General features: G+C 38.6%; 2 protein-coding genes across 4 annotated transcripts in view; both read left to right on the forward strand.

The window, feature by feature from the left end:
- The window catches only part of GK (glycerol kinase), a 56,850-nt gene extending 40,534 nt beyond the window's left edge, over positions 1 to 16,316 (forward strand). For 2 of the 3 annotated variants that reach the window (XM_075200280.1, XM_075200281.1), the window contains 10 exons: positions 464 to 506; positions 1,699 to 1,779; positions 2,023 to 2,101; positions 2,183 to 2,279; positions 2,906 to 2,990; positions 4,422 to 4,542; positions 5,337 to 5,480; positions 5,564 to 5,650; positions 9,784 to 9,870; positions 14,548 to 16,316. In XM_075200280.1, the coding sequence (XP_075056381.1) occupies positions 464 to 506; positions 1,699 to 1,779; positions 2,023 to 2,101; positions 2,183 to 2,279; positions 2,906 to 2,990; positions 4,422 to 4,542; positions 5,337 to 5,480; positions 5,564 to 5,650; positions 9,784 to 9,870; positions 14,548 to 14,561 (838 nt within the window). In that variant the 3' untranslated portion in view covers positions 14,562 to 16,316. The remainder of the gene's footprint in view (positions 1 to 463; positions 507 to 1,698; positions 1,780 to 2,022; positions 2,102 to 2,182; positions 2,280 to 2,905; positions 2,991 to 4,421; positions 4,543 to 5,336; positions 5,481 to 5,563; positions 5,651 to 9,783; positions 9,871 to 14,547) is intronic. The other variant, XM_075200282.1, reaches the window with a different exon arrangement.
- LOC142141621 (uncharacterized) overlaps positions 1 to 27,521 on the forward strand; it is a 939,875-nt gene that overhangs the window by 829,059 nt on the left and 83,295 nt on the right. The gene's annotated exons all lie outside the window — the stretch shown is intronic.

Here is a 27,521-nt window from a genome sequence, read left to right on the forward strand (position 1 = left end):
ATGACCTGTTAAAAATGGCTGTACCTATTTTTAAACTACCATGTTCAATAGCCCTGCTTGTGGCTATGTTAGGTTATTGTAGTGTTGTTTTAAAATTATATTTTTTCAAAATCTGTCCGTTTTATAAGAGGGCACTATTTATTATATGATAGTTCTGGAAAGATTGGCCATCTAAACAGCTGTGAATGGGAGAGCACTGTCACCTATGACCAGCAGGTGGCAGTGCTCTCCTATTCCAATTGTATGTATTTATTGTACAATGTAGGTTGTACACACTATTGAGGACTTCATATTATCATTGTTATAGTTAAGCAGTGTTAGTAAAGCTAAGATTAAATAGATCAGGAATGCTTACTGTAACCTTGCAGCAGTCTAACATTGGTTATTTATTATTTCAGATTTCTGGTAGCCTAGTTACATTTGAGAGAAATGTATGTTTCATATATTCTCCTCTTCATTGCAGATATGGTACTGGTTGTTTCTTGCTGTGTAATACAGGTCAAAAGGTGAGGAATTAAAATGTATAATTCAAAAATGTATTTCCCCACTTCAAGGTCCCTGATTCATTTTCTCAAGGAGCCCATGTTTTAAAGATATCTCATTGCATGTAGAATACGTAATAACTCATTTAAACTCTCTAGAGAAGTCTTTTGTTCACAAAATCACACAGATGTTGCTCCCTGAATCCTAATATATATATAAATATATATATATATATATATATATATATATATATATATATATATATATATATATATATATATATATATATATATATATATCTGGTGCAAGCCACTAAGAAACTGATTTCAATTAATGATTAAACTGCCCTTTTAGCAGCAGCGAATAATATGGCAGATTTTTTCTCTAACTGGTTTACCTGATTTACACATATCACTATAAAACACTAAAATGAAAATATGTTAAGGTACAAGGATACCCGAAGTCACTAAAGAGTATATTATTTCTTACAATACAAAAGATTTTAAAAAAAATCAAGATATTTGTACGTGGTGGTGCCCTTTTTGACAGTTATAGATTCACCTATTACAGAACACTTTCAAAATGAGTCCTTTGAAACAAGTGATATCATTGCTCGCCAAATATAAGGATATATTTTCCAGCTGTAACCTCACTAAGATCAAAATACAACTGATGATATCTCTACTTGCGAACATAAGTATGTATCTTACAGGATAAAATGAAAACGCTTACGATTATAATATGGGATTAAGTGTGTATCTCAAACATAGCGCTCTACACCCATTCCAAAATTCACTTTTCATAGGTATCCATATGTCCACGCTGTAGACAGTAGATGGTTTATTCAATTGTTACAATTGAATTAACCATCTGCCCATCTGATCCACGGGAGGTTTCTGTCCTCCCTGAGCTGAGCTTTTCTATGTTCTATGTTTGCGAGCAGGGTTCTCTTACCTCTCTGTCTGTATGTATTACCCAGTATTGTTTTATCAATGTTTTTATCAATGTTTTATCAATGTTTGTTCCCAATTGTAAAGCGCTACGGAATTTGCTGGCGCTATATAAATAAATGTTGATGATGATGATTAATGTGATCACATAGAAAAGAAATGTGTAAATATTGACATTGCCATTTCAATCAACTGTGCTCTTTGTATTCTTTTGGTGTATTGTGACAATATTACTATTTGTGTTATATGCTTTATTGTTCTATAGCCTGTGGTGTCTGAGCATGGCCTGCTGACCACAGTGGCTTACCAGCTTGGCAGAGACAAACCTGCTTGTTATGCACTTGAAGTAAGTTTTTGATTTGTTATATGTGCTAAATCCGCTGTACAAATCGTTTGACTTCTTGTGTAATGAGGAACTTGCATAATTTACTTTAAAATATTTAATTGTTCTCAACCACAATAAATGCACAAAAGTTGAAAATACCCATATGCTTACATTTCATATTGGTTAATATAGATTGAGATACATTTGCAAAGTGATGAAAGCGACTTCTTAATGTGCTATGTCTCGCTGTGAATTGAATTTTAGGGGTCTGTTGCAATAGCTGGAGCAGTAGTGCGCTGGCTACGAGATAACCTCGGTATTGTTAAGACAACAGAGGAAGTAGGTAGGTATCTTTAATATGTATTACATCATTTGTCTGTACTCCATAGTTTACATGTAATTAATCTGTATCTTTTTATTTTAGAAAAACTTGCTGCTGAAGTTGGAACATCATACGGCTGCTACTTTGTTCCAGCCTTTTCTGGATTATATGCACCTTACTGGGAGCCCAGTGCCAGAGGGTATGACCGCATCCAATGTATGAAAATGTACTGTTTGTTTTGTCTGAAATGGATCTCATAGAGTTAACATCCTGCATCCAGCAGAGAATGGTTTTCCCCACTATATTCAGAATTAGTAATGTAGCTAAGATCTCCTTATTGGAGGCGATTTGTGCCATACATCAATTAGTATACCTCCTATTAATTCCAGGTTACAAGCTAAGCGCTTTTATATATACAGTATATATAATATTTGAAGTTTGCTAAGTGAATAGAGGCAGAGGATTCCATTTACCTGGGCTACTTTACCACTTAATTTATTGACTTTGCTCTGTGTTTCCTAACCCTGTACACATAACATGATTTACCCCTATTGGTAATATATCTAATAATGATTTAAGTGACATCTGTCTCATAGAAATGAAGAACTCTAACCAAGCCCTGCTAATATTACCATTTGCAAATAGATAACTACTAAAGTAACATTAAATATATAGATGCATTATCTTGAAATCTTACATTTGTTCACACCTTAACTAACATTTTTATTCCATGAAATGCGCTTATGTAGATTTCTATATAGACTACAATGTGTCTCGTGTTTTAATGCTTCACCTGACTATGCATTTCTGGTTTCATGTTTTCAGAATCATCTGTGGTCTCACCCAGTTTACAAACAAAAATCACATTGCATTTGCTGCTCTTGAAGCGGTCTGTTTCCAGACCAGAGAGGTACACTGAGCCGAAACTTTTCTTCTGTATTTATAAAGTTTGTTGAGAAACATTCTCTGGTTTACCCAAGACGATAAAATAATGGTGGTATTAAAGGGAATAGATGGCATAGTCTTCTATTGACCTCTGTTTCGAAGAAAATGTATAATGCTACCTAGTAGGAATGAATTTGTTGGTATTTGCTTCAATTCACTTGTTTCAGTAATCTGCTTTTTCTAGCTCAACTACTGAGGGTTGACAAGTAAAGTAAATGCCTCACAGTATATTCAGTGGTTAACAAGACATAAGATCAGTGTAGACTAAACTAGAAGCTCTTAAAAATTCTCATGCTGTTTATGCTGGTTTCCAATGATGATGATTATTGTCATCATCGTCTCATTGGTACTTTGTTTCTAATTTCCTAATCGTTTATATTTAATTAAAAATGATATACATAACTCATAGGGATAATGTAGGAAGTACGTTATCCCAGATTAGCCAAGGGTCTGATGGTACATCAAGATCTTGTTTTTTGGTTTGTCCTAATGTACATTTTTGGTCAATCTACCTTCAACATTTGCTTTTAAAGATATACAATGTCTTGTAAATTAAGATACCAATTATGGAAACAGAAATGATATAAAAAACCTAACAAAAAGTCTAAATTAATGTAAGTAGCAGCAGCTCATGTCTACAAAATGAAAGTGCAGCCTGAGAGTTACAATATACAGGAAATAAGAATTAGCACAAACCAGTTTTCTATACATATAAAGCAATGAAAATAGATTGTAGTGCATCAAACTGACATGCTTCTTTTTAAAGCACAACAGCCATTAGTTAATCACAGAACCGGATGGGCTGGCTGGAGCCCTAGGGTATTTACAAGAGACATGTTCTTGATGGGAAATTGTGGACAACTTTTACCCATATTCGAAGTACAATTTATGCATACCACTTACCATGCCACTCCTACCCCAGAGCAGCATAGGGCTGACTTCATGATTGACCGTTCCAACATCGGTGCATAATAATTACACTGGGATTTTCAAAAGTGATGGTATCATGGCTATGACACAGCGCATGGACAGGAATGTTTTAATAACTTTCTCACTGAGAGTAGATGGCTTCTCCTATAATTATGTGAGACTTTGTCTGCAGTTGCAGCAAGACAGTCAATATCTTTAGAACCATGCACAGAAGGTGGAAGGTGCATTCTATTCAGACAATGTACATTGGAGTGCCGTATAAACAAGTACTTGATTGGTGAAAGTGAAGGCACACTTTGACTTGCTTTTCAAAGGTACAACTGGATAGCCATAGAGGTACATTTAATAGATGGTACTACTTATGCAAAACATGGAGAGGTGTGCCAGTAACTGATGACATTTGCTTACAAACTAAGCCTCCTATACACAGAGAGATGTCTAATAGTGTCCTACACCCCAACCTTAGATTCTAGATGCAATGAACAAAGACTGTGGGATTCCTCTGAGCCAGCTGCAAGTTGATGGGGGCATGACTAACAATAAGATCCTCATGCAGCTACAGGCTGACATCCTATGCATCCCAGTGGGTAAGCAGTTCAATGTTTGTGTGCTTTGTGGACATATCGGTGGCTTATTACATTTTTGTTCAGTTAGGTTGTTAATCCGTGTGACTAAAGGGATCAGTTTGGATTCTAAGGGGAAACGCTCACAGTTTAATTGTGTAGTGCTCCTTCCCTTTCATATCCAGATATATATGATTTGTTTAAGATATTCTCATTCTGGTGACATGTGCATAGGATCAAGAGGTTTTGTTTATTTGCTTTTATTTTGCCATTTCCTTTTTCACATAACAATTGTAAAGCATTGCTGTAAAATAATGTCCAGAATAATATGGTGCAAAGAGCAATGTTGTGTTGTAAACCCCAGCAGTCAATCAAATATTTGCTTTTAACAGTACGATGTGGTTAGCCCAACAAAAGTTGATATGTGATTGGCTGCTTTGGGTTATAGTAAATAATGTGCATTATTATTAAATAAAACCCTTTTTTGTTTAGCAGCATGTAGATATGCTGTTTCTAAGAGATCTTTTGATATTGCTCTACAATACAGTTGATCTACCAGGTTGTGACTGAATGTGTATGCATGTATATGTGGCTCAGTGGTTAGTACTTCTGCCTCGCAGCACTAGGGTCATGAGTTTGATTCCTGACCAAGGCATTATATGTGTGAAGTTTGAGTGAGTGTCCTTTGTGTGCTCCATTTTTCTCCCACACCCCAAAAACATACTGGTAGTTCAGAATCGTATGCTTTTTCACTGGACCATTAAAAACCATCAAAAATATCTATTTGTGAGATTAACTGATAACTTTCTTTTCTGCAGTAAAACCTTCCATGCCTGAAACAACCGCCTTAGGAGCGGCTATGGCTGCTGGGGCCGCAGAAGGTGTCGGGGTCTGGAGTCTTAACCCCAGTGATTTGACTGCTGTAACTTGTGAACGGTTCGAACCACAGATTAACCCAGAGGGTAAACAGCCCCACCAGTTCTTATCCTATTTACACGTAGTAAGTGTGTTTAAAAGATCTTCATTCCTCTCTGTCTTGTTCTAGAAAGTGAATTTCGCTACGCTCGATGGAAAAAGGCAGTGATTAAGTCAATGGGCTGGGAAAGTTCAGAGCCTGCAACCAATGGCAATGGTAAGTTTTCATTCATTTATATACTTACCCTAAATTGCATGGATTTCAATTTCAAATGCACAATACATAACAATTGGCATGTCATAGAAATAACTGTTTTTAGGGGGGGGGGGGGGGGTTTGTTGATGAATTTAGCATTTTTTAGTATTCACTGCCTGTCATAAAAGTTGAAATATTGTAATTGGTGCTAAGTATGTGATCATTCATATTCCAATTTTAATGTTTTAATGTCCATGGACCTGATTCATTAAGGATCTTAACTTGAGAAACTGCTTATTTCAGTCTCCTGGACAAAACCATGTTACAATGGAAGGGGTGCAAATTAGTATTCTGTTTTGCATATAAGTTAAATACTGACTGTTTTCCATGTAGCACACAAATATCAACTTTAAATTTCAGTGTACAAATAAGCTATCAAGTATTTGTGTGCTACATGAAAAAACAGTCAGTATTTAACTTATGTGCAAAACAGAACACTCATTTGCACCTCTTGCATTGTAACATGGTTTTGTCCAGGAGACTTAAATAAGCAGTTTCTCAAGTTAAGATCCTTAATGAATCAGGCCCCATGTGAATACCACATTGACTAATTTAGGAAGTTTCTCCCCTGGTCCATAAACTCCCTTTACACTCCCACATTGATAGGACATGGAGGGAGAGGGCTTCAGAAGACAGGATCCTTGAGAACAATACTAGTTTTCAGTTAGTTGTTTAATTATACATTTATAAATTATCATTAGTTACATTTCCCAGACTCCTTAGATGTTGAGATGAGTTTAGCTGGTAGAAATTACAATTGCTAAGTAGTAAGTTGTGCAACTTACACAAATTAACGAGTCGTTACACTTAAATTCCTTTTTAGTATACAAGTGCACATGTGTGTACTATAAATATAATGTGATATTGGCAAGATAAAATCCCAGCTAAAGCCAGAGGATTTTTACTGATCTTGTCTTCTCAAGTTGGTGGGAGTAGGGTAGAAGTGCCGGATTGTGGACAGGTTAAGCCCGGCATGAGGAGTTGGTTTTTACCGGGTTTTATGTGGGTGTGTTCCATCACCTTCATTTATGTATCTCCGGCTGGCTTGCTCACTGGTTTGGCACTAACATGTTAATTCTATTGATATATGGGGTTGCACCTGTAATTCCACCACCTTAAAAAAAAAAAAAAAAAAACATCCGCGCTGTCCCATATTCATCAACATTCCAGAAAACTTGGCACAGAATAGTTTATGCACTACAGCCATTGTGGTTGTCAATGTAAAAGGCAACAGCAATCTATAATGTGTCCTGTAAAATTGTATATTGTCCTTTATGCCCAAACCATACATAAAGGAATGTATCGGTTACAGAAAATCAATGAAAACCTTTAACAATGCTGTTAAGTTAACTTTTTGTGGTAAGTTTCAGACATTTCTTGTATTAAAGCTTGGATATTTTGATATCCTTTTTCAAACGAGTGTTATGGACAAAATGTGTATCCTGGAGCTTTACCGGAACATGCAGATTTTTATGCCTGTGTAAGAATATAATACCACGTCATCTCTGCAGTGGATAAATTTCCCGATGCCTTTACTCTGTAACACATTGGGGCCGATTTGGCTGCAAGGTTCTGCAGTAACCTTGCGGATAGGTTTATGTGTGCATTACCAGCAACTTCACTCTTATTTGCCCGCACCTCAGTTAGTGTGTGATGCAAGCAACAGATACAAAGATCATTACCAAAGTCCCATGTGGAAACAAAACAAACAATGCTACTTCAGCACCTCACTGCTAATTGAATCAGCCCCATAGAATCAGGCAAGTGAACCACTAAGGGGGCTCCCTTTGCTAATATTTCATTGATCATGTGCTGCATGATCTACGTTTATCTGTGCTGTGTTGCTTTCCTATATAATGTACGACAATATACTGTTCTGTAATGGCATATACTGCAAGCTCTATATATTGCTACAGAATCCACAATGACATGCCAGAAATCTTTACTTATTGATCTCTGCAGATTAAGAAATCACTCTCCACCTTTTGCTAGTAGCTTGTGTTTACTTAGTTCTACTAATTTGTGTTCAACAACTGGTGCATGCCTAAAAGCTTCACGCCAATTGTTTGCTATACTAGAACATTCCAGCACTTTTTCATAGGCCTAAATATCTAGACAGGACCGCAGACAAATTGATCACTAGTTCCTGACACTCCAAACTATTAGAAATATACTGTTTTGTTACGCAATTACAAATTCTTTGAGAGTGGCATAACTGCTATATAAAATGCCTTATACAAAATGTACAAAGTCCTATCTTTACAATTCAGTAAAATAATTACTTAGATGTAGTTAACATATATTGATATAGCCAACTCACTTGATAGTTTCTCTTTTTTTTGCACTATAAATTATCAAGCTCTATTCTTTGCATAGACAATTCTACATCCCCATAATTTTATTCTCAGTAGTTCTCTGAATAAAGGCTATTTATTTTGAGATGAGAATTTTATTCCAACTGTTTATAATTTCCTTTTAATGATTCTATTATAGTGCAAATCAGTTACCGCTTAGACACTTGCATTATAAAAGCTCAATATTATTATGATAAGTAATATTATTATTGTTTATAGAATTGAAGATAGGAATTATATGTAAGCAATTTATGTTTTTTTTAATAAAACACCCATCAACGGTTCATCTACTGAAGACAGAAATTCATCGCTTAATAAAAAGTGTTATTGTTTATGGTACAAACTACCCAGAAAAGCAAAAATCTTTTTTTCTACAGTCTCTCAATCCATTGAATAACGAACCGTGCACCTTCCATTCATTTCCCTTATTAATATCGGCTGTTTTTCTAGTGTTTGTTATTTCTTTTTATTGATTTAAAAGAAAATGTGTGCATTTACGTCCGTAGTTAGCAAGTCTTCAAATTCATTGGCAGGGCAAATAGTGTCAATTTAAAGCCTTCAGTAGCACTCTGCAGGGAAGAGCATTCCTAGACACACTTTGCCAAATGTAAAACAAAGCTTGTACCACATCTAAAGAGACCTGACGCACTGGCACAATTAATTCAAAGTAGGCTAAACCGAGCAGGAGTTTACTACTAATACTTTCATGAAATGTTTCTAAAGTGGTAGGTCTTTTTATAAATATAAAATCGACCTATTATTAACTAACATTTCAGCGGGACTAGAGCGAAATGTCTGTTAATAAATAGACTTTATTTGTATACATAAAAAAACCAGTGTGCATCAGTTTTCTGTTGGATTTGATTCCACACCTGGCTCCCTTGGCAACCATCTCCACTGTGGGTGTAAGCTTCCAAATATAGTAAGGAAAGGGGGGTGAGCTGATAAGTGCCCTTTGTACATAGTTTCTAGGCAGGCTGTGAGAAGGAAAACAGGAGAATGGTATCTCTTAACTAGTAAGCCATTTGGGTTAACGCAACATTTGGAAATACTTTGTTGCGGATGTTTTTTAATAAGGTGGACAGCCTCTTTACGTTAAAGTATCTGGATTTGAACACGGACACGTTTAAATGTCATGCAGTACTCGCACTATACCCACTTGTACAAAAAGCAGTACGTCAGATGCACCAAGATTACAGGAAGATACAATAACACAGGCTGCATTTGTCATTGTTGCAAATTGGTTTACAATCTGGCCTTGTTCCTTCTATGATTAATATTCACTAATCCTCTACTAATCGTTGTATACTGCTCTGGAAGTAGACTAACAGATACTGTGCGCACACTTTATACCTCTGCTTTGTAGACGCAAACTGTCGGGATGACACAAGTCCTCCAGTTTAAATAAGCTCATCTGCTCTGTCCATGCCAAACAGAGCGAGAGAAGGGAGAGTCAAATGCATGTGTATCAGAATGGCTGTGAGATCTGACTTGCTGTTTCTATTGTAAATCCATATTTGCTGAAATCTGACATATTGAAGATTTACATGTTTACTATTCTACACTGCTGTTTTGCTTATGTATATCATAATGAAATCTCAATCATGTTTTGTTAATTGTAACTGCTTATAATTTTTCTGCTGTTGATGTTGGTTGATTCGTATCACCAATGATCCAATTTTTATATTTCTCCCCTTCTGTCTTGCTTGAATGGAATCCTCTTGCGCTGGATGTCTACAGGTGACTCTAGTATCTTCTCTAGTCTGCCTCTGGGGTTTTATATAGTGAGTAGCATGGTAATGTTAATCGGAGCAAAGTACATCACAGGTTAGTTTTCATCATTCGAACTAGATCCTCCTTCAAGGTCTGTGTTTTTCGCCTTTAAGTAGCCCATGATAAACATTAATGTGGACTTTGTATTTATTTATTTTTCATTACTATTATGTGCAAAAAAGTAACTTTACCATAAATAGCACTTCCAAAAAATAAACTATTTAGTTGCATTGGGCTCTCCTCATGCTCAGAAAATTCATTAGCTTAAATGTTGTAATAATTTGCGGTTACCACATGAGGGTGCTGTAATATCAAAATTTGTGTAGGAAATAATATAAAAGCATACTTTTTAAGGTCAGAATTCTGTGGTGCAAATATACAATTAAATGCTAATTTTGGTAAAGTTCTGGGTATACTGTAGCTATACCCAGGCTTGCCAGTTGTATTTTTGCATTTGCAGAAAATTGAATGTGAAGAACAAGTCATTTTATATTCTATGAAACTTCTATCAATTAGTAAAGCCATTATAAAAATGTGGACAAAGTATTGTTAATTAAATCTAACCCAATCTGTGTTCTGACTAGAAATGTTCCTTCTGGATTATAGTGTAGAGGTAACATATTGTATAAATTTATAAAGTAAACTTTATTATGCATAAAGGAATATTTAAAATGATCATTGGTTGCAGAACCAATATTACAGATCATGTGATTGAAATATTGCTTCAACTTCGACAATTTCTAGTCAGAAGCAACCATTTTAAAACAAATGGCTTTCCAATGTAACACACCATATTGTAGAGGTGCGATGTTCCCAAAACTACAAACTTTGAGTTCCACTATTGCTTCTCCATTTTGCAGAATGCTATTCCACTTTGTATTTCAGAGCCTGTCTATTATAATGGCTCTGATGATGCCCGGTTCATTCCGGTGTGTGGTTTGCTTAGCATGTGGTAACACTTAAAACCAAATACCACTGGCGAAAACAAACAAAATTTTGTGGCAAAATTAGGGGAGACAGAATATTTTTCGGAACCATTTTAAAATTTTGCTCAAATTTTGCTTCTGAGTGACTCGCATAAATAGCTCTTGTAAACAATTTAATGCATACTATACTACTGTGTAGCCAAAGATATTGCTTTGCACAGGATTTTCACTGTTTTGTAATTGAAATCTTGCTCTAAAACTGCACACAGTGCATCCAAATGTTGCTTTTTGCCAGATCAGAGATTCACAGCCTTCCCCTCGGGGTGCCCCTAACAGACTGTGTTTTATATATTCCTTAATCCTGCATGGATGAATTGATTTAATTGACTAGGTCATAACAATACATTTTTATACAAGGAACTCTTCAGAACATGACCTTTCTGGGGGATATTTCAGAATAAAATTGAGAACATTTCTACATTCTAGTTTCTCATCCTTTAGTATTGTTAAATACTCTATTATGCTGGTAAATGTTTATCAAATATCTCAAAGTAATCTTTCATGTGGAGGACATCTGTTTAAAAATATAGCAAATAATAAAAGAATTATATATGTATCGTCAAATATCCCAAATGCCGTGCAGGGTCATATCTAAAGTTTATCCAATGGGAACCAAATATGCACACAAATAAAACTATATGTGTGAAATATATAATATATATATATATATATTAGATCTATAACTATGGAAAGCATCCAATCTGTCCTTAATAAACTGGGTTAATACTGCATATATTGAAAATTATGAAACAAACACCAATTGCGATAATTAACAATATATAGTGTCTTTGCATTTTGGTGCGTACTGGGAAGTTGAAGTCACGCTGGAAAATATTGAGAAAGTGGCGTTGTGGTGGGGGTGTGGTCATATTTGAATGTGATATGACCAGCAAGCAAGGTGCCATGGGTATGTCTAGACAGTGGTAGGCTGCGTATCCAACCCCTTTCTTTTCAGACAGGCGCAACACTGCACACAACCTCCTCTTCACAAGCAGAGCTTCATGATGCAGTACATATCTCCTGACTGTCCTTGCAGGCAGGACAAAGCCCTGACAGTGCAGTACCGTCCTATTAGTAACAGGACATTTGGCAGAATTTGCTCTGCTACCTGTACACGGCACATTCTTGGCCTCCCTCCCCAAAGCAGCCCTAATATTAAACCAATAGCACCCTATGCCAATCCTGTCAAGCTTGCATCAATCGTGATAGCGACCACTACGTTTCAATGAAAATGTGTATCAAAGATTAGATAGCAGTCTCACTCACTGGAAGCAGGTGACTAAATACAGTATATGTTAAAAAATGTCCTGGAGGTGCATCACACAATGTGGCCCAGCAGGAGTTTTGGTTGTGGCAAGGGGGAGGCGCTGTTGATGAAAAAAAAATCCTGCAAAAAAAGATAAGAAAATACTTACCTTGTGGTCACGCGGTCCCTCCCTGGTCTCCTCCTCCGTGCGGGGCTCGCAGTGAATGTCGGGCGTCCGACATCCATTGCGGAGCACAGCACATAGGAGTCACCCGCGCAAACTATCAGCAGCAGTGAAACGGAAAAAACAAGAGAAGAGGATCAGAGAACAAGCCGATTTAAAAGGTAAGTTAAGGGGTTTTTTTTTTCAAGGGACGCTGACCAGTGCATAAACTCACCTGGTCCTGGAGCATCACAGACCTTATCTTCCTGTCTTAATGACTGCTGTATTAAAGCCCTTCATAAAATGTTGTAACAATATCACTTGATGTTTGACAGCAGCTATTAGCATGTCATTGAAGCACCGAGCAACAACAAGGCGCATTAGCAATGTTTTCTATAGTTTTTTTGGATGATCAGCTATCATTAGTGCTAGTGTATTTTATGTGCGGCCCAAAACAACTTGTCGCCTTCCAATGTGGCCCAGGGAAGCTAAAAGGTTGGACACCCCTGCTCTAGAGGAAGTCCTGAACAGTTGGAAGATAGTTCTGACTGAAAAAGCTTGTAAGGGGTTAATGCTGGGAGTGTCATTTAATCATCTTGGCCTTGATCCTTAATTAACCTGAATATGTCCCCATTGTCTCAGATTGTATTCCACCAAACTCCTTGAAGCCAGCCCAGCAGAGGATGGGATGTATTGAGATGAGAAAGGACAGCCCTGTAACAGCCCCTTTTGACAGACAGACACTCTCAGAGGATCCCACTATCTAAGGCCACCCCTGACCCAGCCCCTGGAGTGTGGGAAAACTACAGGGTATAGAGGATAGAATGAGACACAAGGAAGGGTGGTGTGTTTTTTTTTTTTTTTTTTGTTTGGTTGGTTTTTTTTTTTATGCTGGGAAGAACTCCAGCGTTGAGGTGTAGGCTTCTGCTGGACTGAGCGTCCTGCTGGTACATCTGCAGCTTCGAAGAACTCCTTGGGTCTTAGATTCTGCAAGTCAGGACATCCAAGTGACTGTAACTCCTTAAGCTAGTGGGATGAGGGACAGATGATGGGTAAACCTGCCTGGCATTTATTTACAGTTTGTGCATAGTATTCTATGTAGTTTTTTATTACAATAAATGTACTGTTGTACTTTTGTAACTGCATTTGCCTGAGTGACTGTAAGAACTCTAGAAGGTACCGGGTTGGCTTTCCTGGCATACTAAGGCACCCCTGGGTGGTTAGTCAGCGTGAAGTGGGTAAAATTGGGTCGGGTAAACCCAGTATTTTCACGGTTTTCAACAATGACCATTCTTTACTTTATAATAGCTGCCAGCATGATTCTATCACTGCAACTGTTGCAAGACATATGCTGGTCAAAGCCGTTTCCTTAATAAATATATTACACGGACATTGTGGACACAGTTTATTAAGAGGACTGTTTGCACCTTGTATACTTTCAATAACCTGATGAACACAAAATAAATGAATAAATGTTTTAATAAGACTGGCAAATTTAAGACCTTTCTCAAAATGAAAACAAAATTCAGCTCATGATCATACTGAATGATCCTCTGTGGTATTTTGTTTCCCTGCCATACGTGTCTGTTTTATGCTTTTTGTAAATATAGAACAAGTTGTTCTTTACACCAAGAGTACTGTTTACATCACACGCTTGGCGAATTTGCAGTCGGATCTTTTTTTCTCCATGGAATACATAAATCTTTTCTAACATTTTAACCTATGACTATAAGTGCTCTGTGTTGGTAAATCATTTTAGTTTGATGGGGTTACATTTAAATAGGGATAGGGTTAATAGTTTTTCAGTTGACAGACAGAGTTATGTAAGCAAAGGTTATTTTGTACAAAGTACATACAAATAATTATGTTTATACATTTTTATGGCAGCTGCCATATCTACATTTCCAATGTCTCAAAGAACAGCATTAACATTATCACCAGCATAATCCTCAGGAAATGAGAAGTCAGAGCTCCATTCATAAGTAGTTAAAATCTATCAAAATATTTAAACTTTGCTAGAAACATTTGTGAATATTGCAGTTGAACAGAATTTAAACTTGACATTTCAAGTAGAAGGGATAGTGTGTAACAAACCTTTGAGCAACTAAAAAAGGGAAAAATGCAAGAAAATTTTGTAAAATTCCTTAATTTTTTTCAGATGTTGAGAATAGTTTGATTTGCATGAATTAATGGTTTATATTATGCTATAATATTGTTTTATATTGCAACTAATGTATTTATTTGTCATGTCTGTAAATTCTCCCAAATGTGTCCTTTCATATTTAGATATACTTTTTTCTTTTAACATAAGTTTTTTTTTTCCCCCATTCTTTTAGGACTTGACAAATAACTTAATTTATTTCTGCAAATGAATTGGTGGTCATTTTGGATTCTTACATTGCCAACCAGATAATATATTGTATTCTGAAAGAACTCACCAAATGTGTAAACATACTTTCAACTCATCATATTTTTAACCTGTCACTCGCTTCTTACTGCTGTCTTAGCAGGCACACAGCCGTGCCTGTTATCTAATTTACGCGAAGGGTATTCTGCTGAACACAACTTTTACTACAAGTGTACAGAAGACATTTTTATCACAATGATGACAATGAAGGAAACCTCACAGTAACGATTGTTACGAAATGACTTGAAGATAAATATTTGCACTTAAAGATTCTACATAAAATCGGAGGAATTCTTAAATCACATTTTCAGAAAAAAGAATAGGAAAAAGTCTGTACAGATATTTTTGATGAAACTGTAATTTTTGAATGTTTAGTTAAAATAACTCCTGTTTTGTTAATCCAGCACTGACAATTATAAGTGAATTTTGTTGTAACATGTAATTTTCTTTTAAAACACTCAAAACATAATTTGTGCCTTTACATTCCAAAGGCTGTGTGCATTTGAAGTGTTTTTTTCCTTCTTTCTTTTTTTTATTTTTGATAGTTTGGGGGGGAGATGAGGTTGTATTTTTCAGAGTATCCTGAGGGCAAAGAATGATAATTGAATTTAATTGTACAATACATTACCCAAGAAGAAAAATAGAATTGTTTTAAGAGAAATCTTTGAACTTCACTCAAAAGATCAATCCAAACAAGTTATACATTGATTTTATTTATCAGCATATCAGCAGTAAACGCTTAACCAGTTGGAGAATAAAAGCGTGTTTCTGATGGGTGAGGTTACTGTCCGTTTGCACCTTCTTAGTAAATAACGTCCTGTCTATCCCTGTGGAGGTTTTGTATCACATTCTATATTTCTGTACATCTAACCACCCCCCCCTCCCACCACCACCACGGTCAGACCTGTTCCACTAAGCATTACCCCTTGATAACTACCAGATTTGCAGCTAGTGTGGATAGTAATTACATTAGGCATTATGGTTTCCATCGTCTAAATCAAGGACAGAGAAATGAATGCCAGTCATCTACATTCGCAATTGGAGGTTCTAGTATATTGGTGGGCAGCAGGGGGCCCTCCAGTTATTTGATGTTGCCTATTATCGCTCTATTACAACTAATGAGCATCACAAAACTCTACATTTGTTTAGGATCATTGACAGTATTCATTCTAGTGTTTTAACCCCATCACATGAACAATAGTAGAAAGTAAAAACAATATAAATCTGCCACTTACCAGTCAATTTATTTTATGGGCTATATTTACCAATGTGTAAAAAATGGTCATATGGGGCCAAGTTGGAGTCAAAATAATGATGTTTTGTTTTCTTTGTCTGCTCCCACAGACTTCACAGATAATGAAGCGAGATAATGACACAGATAAGATCTAATTGTGCAGTGTGTTTGTGGAATTGTTAGTTTTAGTAAATCCTAGTTCTCAATGTTTTAAGCACTACACAATGCAATTGTTCCATTATGCCTTATGTTGTAGTGCATTTCCAGAGCAGCGGAGTGAGGCTGTACAGCAGTGGTCTCGGTACGATGCAGAAAAAAGATCCTTATCATAACGCTTGTTGTCCTAATTGGATGTATAATGCAGAAAAGATTAGTCTTAAAAGTAATTTCCTTTTCTTCTCCATAATGAGACACTAGCAGCTGGTTGTTATGTATTGCAATTGATAATAAATGGTTTCACTGTTGTTTAGTATGCTTTTTTATGTATAATATGTAAATATATATGTTTATTTTAATGTTACAGTCACTATCTAGGAACGCAAGTCCTGTTGCGTGCCGTATTTTGCGTGAAATTGCTGTGCACATGCTTAGAAACTGACATCACGCCAGTGAACGCAAGATCATGCAATTCAAGTTTGAAATATAAGGCTTTCAGAAAAGTCATTTGCTTTCTAAGGTGGAACAGGGGAGGGAAGGGGCATATGCAGGTAGACAATGTACAGTAGGTTGTTTCTTTGTTTTTTCTGTGGCGCGACCTGTGGGGAGATAGGATGGGGATAGAGAGGGGGGAGAAAGGGGGGGGGGCAGAACAGGCGAGACAGTATACACGAATTCGGCCGTTGGGTGGCTCTTCTAGAGTGGGAGATGTCTATAGCTCCTTTTGCAGTATGTTTATAGCTGTTTTACCTTGTTTATAGCTCTAGTGCCGTGTATACTGGGGCGACTATGTGGGTATGCAGAGTTGTAACTCTTGGGGGTGGGCCGGGCAGTGGGATTACGGTGCCCGGTTCCAAATTGCTTGGGAAAAAGCTTTGCAGTAAATCTGCTAATTGGTAATTTATGCTTGCTTTCTCTAAACTAATGTAGTGTGTGGCTGGAGGGTGAGGGGGTGGAGCAAGCTTAGGTTAAATATAAATTTAGTAGTGTTCCCTTCTAAAAAGGGAGAAGCGGTGTGTGTAGTTATGTATAGGTAGATAGGGGGAGAGATATGTGGGGAGTTTAAAGGTAACAGTAAGGAGTTATGTTGTGGGTGCTATGTGGATGCTTGGGTGGATGGGGAAAAATGTAATAGCATTTTGCTGCAAAGCTCTAAGAAGAGCAGTTTAGTGTACAGGTTACCTTGGGTGAGCGGGTTGGCTGCTGCTCTGGAAACCGGATCATGGCGCTGGACGGGCGGTCGGGGTGGTTTTGGCCCAGGGTCTTCCTTCCTGTGTTCTTGGAACGCAGGAGCGCTCCAGACGCCTCACTTCCGGTTTTCGTCTGGAACGCACAGGCACCTGTGCGTTCCACTGCAGGGGTTGATTCTCCGCTTGTGAGGTTCCTGCTTACAGCGTGGAGTTGCTTTCTCCTGGGGTCTTGATGCTTGGTGGAGCTTCGACGGGAGGCAAGCACTTCTGTATAGGTAGGTGTTGTAGGGTAGTTCAACCCTACAACACCTACCTATACAGAAGTGCTTGCCTCCCGTCGAAGCTCCATGGCAGGTGTAAGTGCCAAGTGATAGTGATGATGGCCGAGTATGCATGCCAGAACAGAACATGTTTGCAATTTTAAAGCAACTGTAAAAATCCATCGTATGTACAGTAGACATTTAACATATATCATGTTAAAAAATGTTTTAAATGCATTTTTATTAATGATTATTTATTATTATTATTTTTTCAATGTGTTCTGTTAGGACTTTATATTTCTCAAATGCATTGTGCATATCCTGCAGTCTGTTCTGCCTGTGTGCATAGGGCAAGTACCTTATACCTGTATTCAAATGGAACATGGAAGATTTGCTTGTACTTGAATATAGGCGTACATGCGTGCAATTTCCGTACGATTTTTAAAAATGCAAATTGCGTTCCCCGATGAATAAGGTCCTATATCTATTACAGATTAACTTTTATGCAGCATGCTATCTTAAAGCAAATTTTAGTCTCTGTGTGCATGACAGTCGACTACACCACCAGGTGCCTATATAGGTGCTTACATATATATGTATTGCATTTTATAGCATGTTGGAATCCTTTAATCATGCATATACCCTATTGGAATATTTTACATTTTGGAGATATTTTTTGTTCAGAATTTTAAGAATTGTAACATGGTCAGTTGAACAGTCCGCACAACCTGCCTCCCACCTGATAATTGGAAGGCCAGTTTTACAAAGTTGCCCTTCTTGGGTTTAGAAATTATGCAATGTCTTCTTTTTAGTTGGGTACTGCAGGGGCTTAGGGTTCCAGCTCCTTGAGAGTGTGCTGAGAAGGGTTATCTCTTTCTTCATTTCACTCTTCATTCTTATCCTCCCTATCTTCTTATTCCATTTTCCAGCTACATGTTTTAAACAACTCCTGGGTTTTAATTTTTGAAGTGTGTTTTGCGTCATTGTCCTGCTGGAAGATTCAACATTGCCCTCCAATATGGCCTGGTAATCTATTGATGTCATGATGCCATGCACATGTTCAAAACACCCAGTGGCAGATACAGCACAGCAACCCTAAAACATCACTGAACCTTCTCCATATGCAGATGTTCTTTTCTACGAAAGCTTCATTTTGCTTTCTGTAGACATAGGGATGATGCGCTTTGACAGGAAGCTCTAATTGGAACGCATATGTCCACAATTCTCCCAGAAGTAATTTGCTTGTTTATTCTACTTTCTTATGTCTCTCTCAGCAGAGGGACTCAGGAGGGTGCCTGTCATATAACTCTCTTAGAATTAGTTGACACTGGATGATGTGAGTTGAAATGGTCATACCTTGTGTCTGAAGGTAAGCCTCAATTTGGTTGACAATTAATCGAGTGATCCCACCACCAATCGAACAATGATGCATGCAATCTAGCTTCCTTTTGCAGTCACATCTAGGGTGGTTGGATATAGTATAATGTACCTTAAACTTCCTAATAACATTACATGTGGTGGAAACTGGAACATCAAGGTGTATGGAGATTGGTTTGTACCCTTGATATTGTTTGTGCTTGAATACAATCTACTGTCTGGCCACCTCAGACAATTCTCTGACTTTCTGTGATGGTCAATGGGTATCTGTTGGATCCTTAGAGCCTACTAGATTTAGTGCCAGCTACAGGGAGGCATGGAGTCTAACGGTTCAGAAGGTTTCAACTAGTGCAACCCGCAAGGGAGTTTGGGCTTAGCGACTTCTGTCCTGCTGGCTGCGGCCCTGCAGGTAGTCATCCAGACCCTAGTGGAGAGTGCTGGATGGTAGAGGATATGGCGGAGACAGTGGTCTGTCAGGAAGTACAGGGAGATCAGGCGGCAGGAAGGAGGAGGCTAGATCGGCAAGAGAGATGATCTATGAAAGATATGTATGAGGATCCAGGTAGCTGCAGCAGGAGGCTGGATCAGAAGGTGTGATATACTGCGGCTGGTACACACGAGGGTCCCGGTAGCTGCAACAGGGAGCTGGATCAGAAGGTGTGATATACTGCGTCAGGTGACTGGACCCGACTGGAAGATAATCTGTGGCAGGTAACAGAAACAAGAGTCAGGGAAAGTCCTGTTCACATGGTAAAATAGATAAGTATCTGGCAGGGAATAAATGCAGACAGGTGCAATATATATCCTGCCCATTAGAGGGCACTGTCCAATGGGAAAGAATTGGAACTGATAATAGATGGGTCTGAGCATTCGCAGACCCACATGAAAGATGGTGGCCAGGAGTAGCTGCATCGTGGTAACGCTGGGCAGAAGGAAGCAGGGGAGACCCAGGTAAGTGCACTGGGGCCCAACTGAACAATCAGCGGGTCCGGTGCATGATACTTTCTTTTTTTTTTACCTCCATGCTCATTGCTTACACACAGTGGCACAAAACAAGATTATAAGTTATTTTCTCTATTCAGGCTTGTTGTGGAATTTAACATTGCAGGCACCTGCTACTCACCACACCTGAGTTAAATGTGTAGAATAAGTTACATTTAAGTAATAAGTACATTTTTCTGCTTTCAACATAGGATCTAGGTGTAATTTACCCTTTTATGTTTTCAATTCTTTCATTTGTTCTAATAATAGTTTGTATGCAGTGGCTTTTGTGAAGCAGGTACATGTAAAAAGAAATCTCCACCATTCAGGTTCTTGATGAGAGATCAACAGAGTCAAGAATAAATTCTAGTATTTGGTCTGCCAGCGGAAGCATGGCATGGCTGCACACTGGTAGTCTTTGCTTTTTATGCATGGTGTCCCATAAACCTCACTTCTACTGCTTTTATTGTAAAGCTATCAAATTCCATTCACTTACATTCCCATTACATATTTCATACCACCACTTCCAAATTCCCACTTCCGACCACTGTGTACATGTATGGATGGGTTCTGGATTATTTCTAACTCCGTTGAGCTCAGCATCACTAATATATGGTGAATGACAAATAATATTTGGAAGTTTAAGTAAAATATGTGGTTCAGTAGTATGTGTGAAGAACTTCACTAAACACAGCTACATAATCTTCCTTATGAGTATATGAATGCAGTGGTAAATTAATTTTAATACTAGCCTTTCTGCTTTGATAGAAAGACAAACAAATCAATATGAAAAGGGATCCTATTTTGGAGAAATCCAAATGCAACATAATGGATGTTTAATTTGAAGCCATGACACAAGAGCCTGCACAAGCGTCTGTTTGTAGGATGGTGTACTGTACCTATTAAATAATAGACCTTGTCTTTCACCATTATTAGAGTCTAAATTGGTAAAGGTGGGTGAGTGTTACGGCTAACAGTATTCTCATGAGCTTGTAGAACCGGCAGAAGAGGTCTTCACCTACAGCAGCCGCCTTTCCCGTAGAGCTGGTTATGCTCACAGGTACTCAGATGCCCCCAAGTCTTATATTCAGTGTAGTACAAGTTTATGAACGTACTGCCGCCCGAGATAGCGGGAGATGGTACAAGGACAAGCCAAAGGTCTAGAGTCTGAAGCAGGAAACTTGGATCAAAGAAGGTCCGGGTAACAAAGCAAAGGTCAGGGCAAACAATCAAGGTCCAGGTTCCAGGCAGAAGGTCAAACACTAGTCAAGCCAAAAGATTAGCAAACAGCACAGGAGCAGGCAAGCAAACTGAGCGCTAACCGGCAGGGAGGCTAATCCCTCCCTGCCTTATATACAGAGACTGACCAATGGCAGCAGAAGAGGCCCAGCAGGAGTAATCGGCCTCGGGCTGCTTAATAAATATAAATTAACAAGTTGCGCACACGCCCGGCTGCCCCTAATGCCGGGATGCGGCGCTAGCTACTACAGCGTCCCGACCGTTGCCTAGGCAACGGCTGGGGCGAAAACAGAGTGATGTCCCGGTAGTCATGGAGACGGCCGTGACGCAGGTGAGCAGAGTCAAGGCAGATGGGCACCACACGGCTTGTAACAGTACCCTCCCCCCACCCTTGAGGAGGGGTCAAGGAACCCTGACATCCAGGTTTTCCAGGGAATTGTTTAAAGGATTCTTTGAGGAGTTTGTCAGTGTCCGAGGGACCCAAGAGCGTTCTTCTGGGCCGTAGCCCTTCCAATGTACCAGAAAATTGGTTTGTCCCTGGACTTTCTTGGAGTCGAGAATCTTCTCCACAATAAATTCATGAGAACCAAGCAAGTTGACTGGTCGAGGTTTGGATGGTTCAGGAGTCTCAAACTTGGTGGACGAGACAACAAGTTTCAAGAGGGAACATTGGAATGTATTAGGGATTCTCAATGAAGATGGAAGCGTCAGCCTGAAGACAACAGGGTTAACTTTTATAGCAATAGAAAATGGTCCAATGAACCTAGGTTCCAATTTCTTGCAGGGTTGTTTGACCCTAATATTAGGGGTGGACAGTCAGACTTTGTTTCCTACTTTACAGTTCCTGCGATGACGATCTGCAAACAATTTTGATCGAGAGGAGGCCTGAAGCAAGACAGAATGGACCTTCTTCCAAATATTTCTGAGATGAGAGACTGTTGGACGTATACCAGGAGAACTAGAAGGATTGATTGAAGAAAGGGAGATATGCGGGTGGAAGAATCACAAGAATTATTGTAGGCAAATTCGTCCCACGGAAGTAAAGAAGACCAATTGTTATGAAATTTGTATAATCAAAGGAAAATGGTCTCACTGTTACTAGCTGCGGCGGTGTCCAGCTGCCCCGGCTTGTAATAGTGAGTAAGGCCATTTTATTCTGAAACTTGAAAGTACAAGAAGGAAAAAATTACATAGTGCTTATTTAGATTTTAAAAATTGCGTACAGTTAGTGAGTTTGGTTTAGTTGGCAATATGAAGAACTGGATTATTATAAAATTACAGGTAAAATGGAGTTATGTTTGGAGCAAGTACTGATAGTGTTTCACATGTTGCACCAGAGCTGATCCCACCACCATGCCTTGGGGATTGTTACTCTATCTGTAAAATGCACTGTGCTCTTCTCGCCCATCTGGTCTCTCTATCCAGGTGGGCAACACACCTTACAATGAGCTGGTCTTTTTTCCCCCCCTGTACTTGGGTATCCTGTCTCTTGCTATCCAGCAACTATTTTGGTCCTGGAGCACTATTGGACCCAGCATGTCTGCTAATGATTTTGGCCACAACACAGCTCTGCACAGGGCTTCTTGAAACATGAATCCCAGTTCTCAAGCCAAGGCTATTGTGTTTGAATACAGCTCACTATCCCCACAGTCACAATTTCAGATCAGGGCTCAAATAGTACAATAAATGGAATTTCCCAAGGGCACCCTGAACAATAATTCTTCTGAAGGTACATTAAGTGTAAAGTCATTTTAAAATATACTATCTGAAATCTGAATGTAGTAGAAAACACACACACACTTCTTATTGCATCGTAAGGACACATGTCTGGAACATGACTTATATGGATAACCCCTTTCCTAATTCATGAAGGTTACAGTCATGCTCAACCACTGCATATTGTTTCAGCAAATTTTATCTTTCTTTGCAACTGTTACAAGGTTATTTATGTAGAATTTCACAGCTGTCCAGTTTTGATCTTTCAGTGCTGATGGTTGAGCCTTGATGCAAACCTGCTTTGTGGCCACCTGGCATGCTTGGATAAACTTGATCACGTGCTTCTCCACAGCTTGGATCTCCTCTCTATCACAGGATCTTCTCTGCACTTCTTTGCGATCTGAAAGGAAACAGAGTGGTCCTTTACCAATATACAGAGAAGGCAAGATGCTTTTGTATAAAAAAAAAACCTGTGAGCCTCACTGACCTGTGTAAGCTTTGGCAGGGCACTGGCCCCTACATTTTCTCCCTTCTGATGTGGAAGTATCGACTGCTTGACCACTTGTCTCACTGTTACAGGGGATTGCTCATCATCCGACCTGGAACTTTGTGGCCAGACCGGTTCAAAAAGAAACAGATATGTAAATGACCGAGGTAAAAGTTAAAGCCGTACATCAGATACAAGATTTGCAACTTCCTGTCTGGATCAATGTCCATCCAAATTCAAATGTCTAGCATACTCAAACATACATGTGCCATGTATTCGGTAGCGGGACTCTTCCATAGTCAGACACAGTTGTACGCCACGCCAGTTTATACGTTACATAAATGGCTTTGATAACGAATGAGATCCATACATTGATCAGTTCGGGAGTATGCAAGCCTAAATACGTGCGTATAATACTGAATGTGGGTTGCACTCAAAATGCGTGCCTTGATGAATCTGGCCCAAGGTGTCTGCAGCTGATACACATATATTGATATACATTTGGTATTCACAAAAAGGCTCACCACTATAATAAAAGCTAATGGAGCTTCCATAAAGTATTAGTATTAGATTAGGGTCTTGTAACTTTTTTATATTCATCTTTTTTAACTTAAATTTGTTCTTAACTTGAATTTTGTTGGTTGCAAGAACACATTAAAGCTGGTCTGACATTATTTATCTATTTACATTACAAACACCTGCAATTTCAATAAGGGTTTGTAAACTTATTGTATCGACTATACTATGTATATTCAATTATCACAGATGTGAAAAATGCAATTCTAATTGCAAAACAGAAATGTGTTTGACCAGATGGTTTTTGGATTACAGGAATCCGTTTGGCAACATGTTGGATTTAAGCAAATAGCAGCATACTCCTAATCTTACTGCTAGGGACTTTGCAACATTTGCACAGATGCACTTTGCAAATGAAAGAGTTTCAATCAGTGTTTTCTATGTTGGTGAGCACAAAATAATTACTGATAATTGGCTAATTAAGGGTTTAACGAGAAACAAAGCATATAAATTATTACCCTGTTACAAGGTATGTTCATTATATTTATAGAATGGGTACAACTTGTCTTCTCTGACATAATTACATAAACTAAAAAGTGTCTTGAACAATAGTTTGATTGAAAAATATTTTTGACACTCTGGGGCATATTCAATTGTCGGCGGAAACGCCGAAAATCTTGCGGTCCGCGCATTATTACCGTCATTACGGTAATAATGCGCGGAAAAACAGTTAATACGGTAATTTTCGCGCTGGATTTCAGCTCGCAGCTCCCTGAGCCGCGAGCTGAAATCCAGCTGTATTAACGGTAATAGTTTTTCCACGGCGCGGAAAACAAACAATTGAATATGCCCCTACAAATCAATGGGAATATTATTTAAGAGTACAGTCCCTGCAGTGTGTGTATGTGGGGGGTGGGGGGGAAACCAGCAATAACACTTTTGAACATCCATTGTAATTTATGGTGTACTATTAAAGGTCTTAATCTATTAAAAATGTTATAGAACACAACCATTGGATATGTAGAAATCCTACTTCTGTCCCCCAGAAGTTGGATTTCAGGTTTGATTTACATATAGACATGTGGAATAAATCCATATATATACGCTAAAGCAATAGAGAAAAGTTGCCTATTCAGAAGAAATCACTTCAAAGCAAATTTCTTCCTACAACAACATTTTTCTTATCTATACCAAAGACGTCCATATGTATAGAGAAATTAAAACAATTATGGGCCCTAGCCATTGCTCCACTCAATGGGCCGCATACTATATACTTTTAAATGTCTGATTGTATTGTTGTCAGCATTACTCATTCAGCAGCTTCCCCCTCGTCATCCGGTGATGACAGGCGTGGTCACCTGGAAGGCTGCAGAGGAGGCGAGTTGCGGGGCTCGCAAGAGTTTATGAAACCATCACCAGTAGGGGGTGAAGATAAGCTATGCATCACAAAGCACCAGTAATGGCTATGCTAGGCTCATATGGGGGACCAGGGTCTATAAAGACTCTGGCTTCCACATGCTCAGTGTTGGTGGTCATCTTGGAGTGCTGGGTTGTAGGAGGGAGGTCCCGGATTCTTGGTAATAGAGGAGTGCGGTGGATTCTGCAAGGCCACAAGGGTGTGTGACTTCATTAGAGAATCTAGAGATCCCACAATAAATAGAGGGACATGCAGAAGTGGGGTATTTGGCATAAGCCACAAAGCACCATTTAATGACTGCATGTGTGCCCCAGAAAAAGAGTATGAGCTAGGGGTAGGCACCCCATATTATTAAGTAGCCGCTCCTGAGAGAAAGATTTTGAATACGTTGCTGCATAGACTCCAGTGTGAAACCCTCAGGTTTAATACATTATTACTATGGCTGTGGGAGATGATAGTAGGAGCAGAAAGAGGAAGTCTGCTGTTAGAGACTGTTAGATTTCTGGAGGAGAATCCCTGGATACTGGGATGGTTAAAGCAGATGCAGTCTGATAACTTTTGCAGTGAGGAGAGAGTGAACAGTCATTAAGAAAGTTCTCTTGAATATAGGAGTAGCAGAGTCCATGGATTTTTGGACATTATAATTATATTTGCATGGAGAAAGGCCTATAGAGAGGGGAGCGATGACTGCAGCAGTGTGGTGAATGGGGAAGAGGGTCCCTCATGAAAGGGATGGTGTGCATGGAAGAGAGTCTCTGGAGAATGCAAATGTGATGCAAGAACTTCTGATCCATTGTGTCTGCATGTGAGAGTAACTATGGCCTATCATGCTATGGAACTACTGTGCCCAGTGAGTATATAACCACCTTCCATTTATTTCTGCAAATAACTATATGCAGGAGGATATAAAATGCTAACAAACTGTACTGGAGGAGTTTGGTGTTCAGCAGTTAGTGTAACTATTAAGATTTTGTGCTGGAGAAAAAAGTATTGTAATAAAGGTGTCTTTTGTTTGAACTGAGATGGTCTGGTACCCAATAGTTCTTTTAACAGCTTGCCTTGCACTGCTACTAGTGCCCACTGTGTTAAACTCCTAAATATTCAGGGGATCCTCTGGTTGAGGATGACATACGCACACCATAAGCCAGAGCTGAAGACGAGAGCAACAGCAGTTGGGGCCACTACATAATGGCTGCCCAATTGAGTGTTCATGCAGCATCAGTGGGTATTTCACATGATAACACATGAAATTGTAATTGTCACAATTTAATATCCTCTGTGGATCGCTTATTAGTAATATGTACAGCACATAACTGCATCAAATAGCAATTCATATAATTAACTGTGAGCTGGTAAAATGTGAATATTTTATTTACTTGAAAATCTCAATAGCAATTATTTACAATTGGGTTTTAAGGGTGGCTATGTTACACATATTTTTCACTAGAGTAAAAAGTTTGTCATATAGGACAATGTTTCCAACAGTTCATGTTTTCCATATCTCATTGCATTAGTACAAATGTATTTATTACTGACTGGCACAGATCCACAGGTGGTATAATTATTTCCCTTGTCACTTGGAAAACATGCACTGTTAGGGGTCCTGAGGACAGGGTTTGAGACACACTGATATAGGACACACTCTTTCCATCCTAGTTGGACATTAAGCTCTGTAAGGTAAACCTTAATTCATATGAACATTATATTCTCTCAATTAGTCCAGAAAATGTGCCATTCTAGATCTGGAGCACTTCTGGTCTATACATAATATTAAGATTAGTGATCCAGACATGGGCTAATATCGTTAACATCATTAGGTTTCACTTTGTGTTTCTTTGTTATTTTTGATTGAGTGAATTGATTTCACCTGCAGATACAGTGTATTGACTGTAATAACTACCAAAGGCAAATGCTGTGATTGGGGTGCGGAGGTCTATTAAATTACATTGTGCGGAGCAACCTAGAGCCTATGATGAACATCCACACAGCAATACCACAGATGACAAAATTGACTGTGTTACATTTTTGTGCACCTGGGTCATTCCAGACTACAGTATTGTCCCATTCATTCTTCGTTCATGTACCGAATGTGGTGCTGCAGCATTCCTGATGCGCATTATTCAGTTTATCAATCGACCATGCGATGAGGAATGCCTTTTGCGCATAAAACAGCAATTCTATCATCTCGCTGGTTTTTCACATGTCCTAGGGGCAGTAGATGGTATGGTATAGCCCTGATACCATCAGGATAGAACAGCGGCATACATAACCATCCCACCTCCTCTGTGAGCCAATCATCGTTCAGAATGTTGTAAAGCTTCATTCACTTG

This window comes from Mixophyes fleayi, chromosome 2 (assembly GCF_038048845.1).
Source record: "Mixophyes fleayi isolate aMixFle1 chromosome 2, aMixFle1.hap1, whole genome shotgun sequence".
Lineage (NCBI taxonomy): Eukaryota > Metazoa > Chordata > Amphibia > Anura > Limnodynastidae > Mixophyes > Mixophyes fleayi.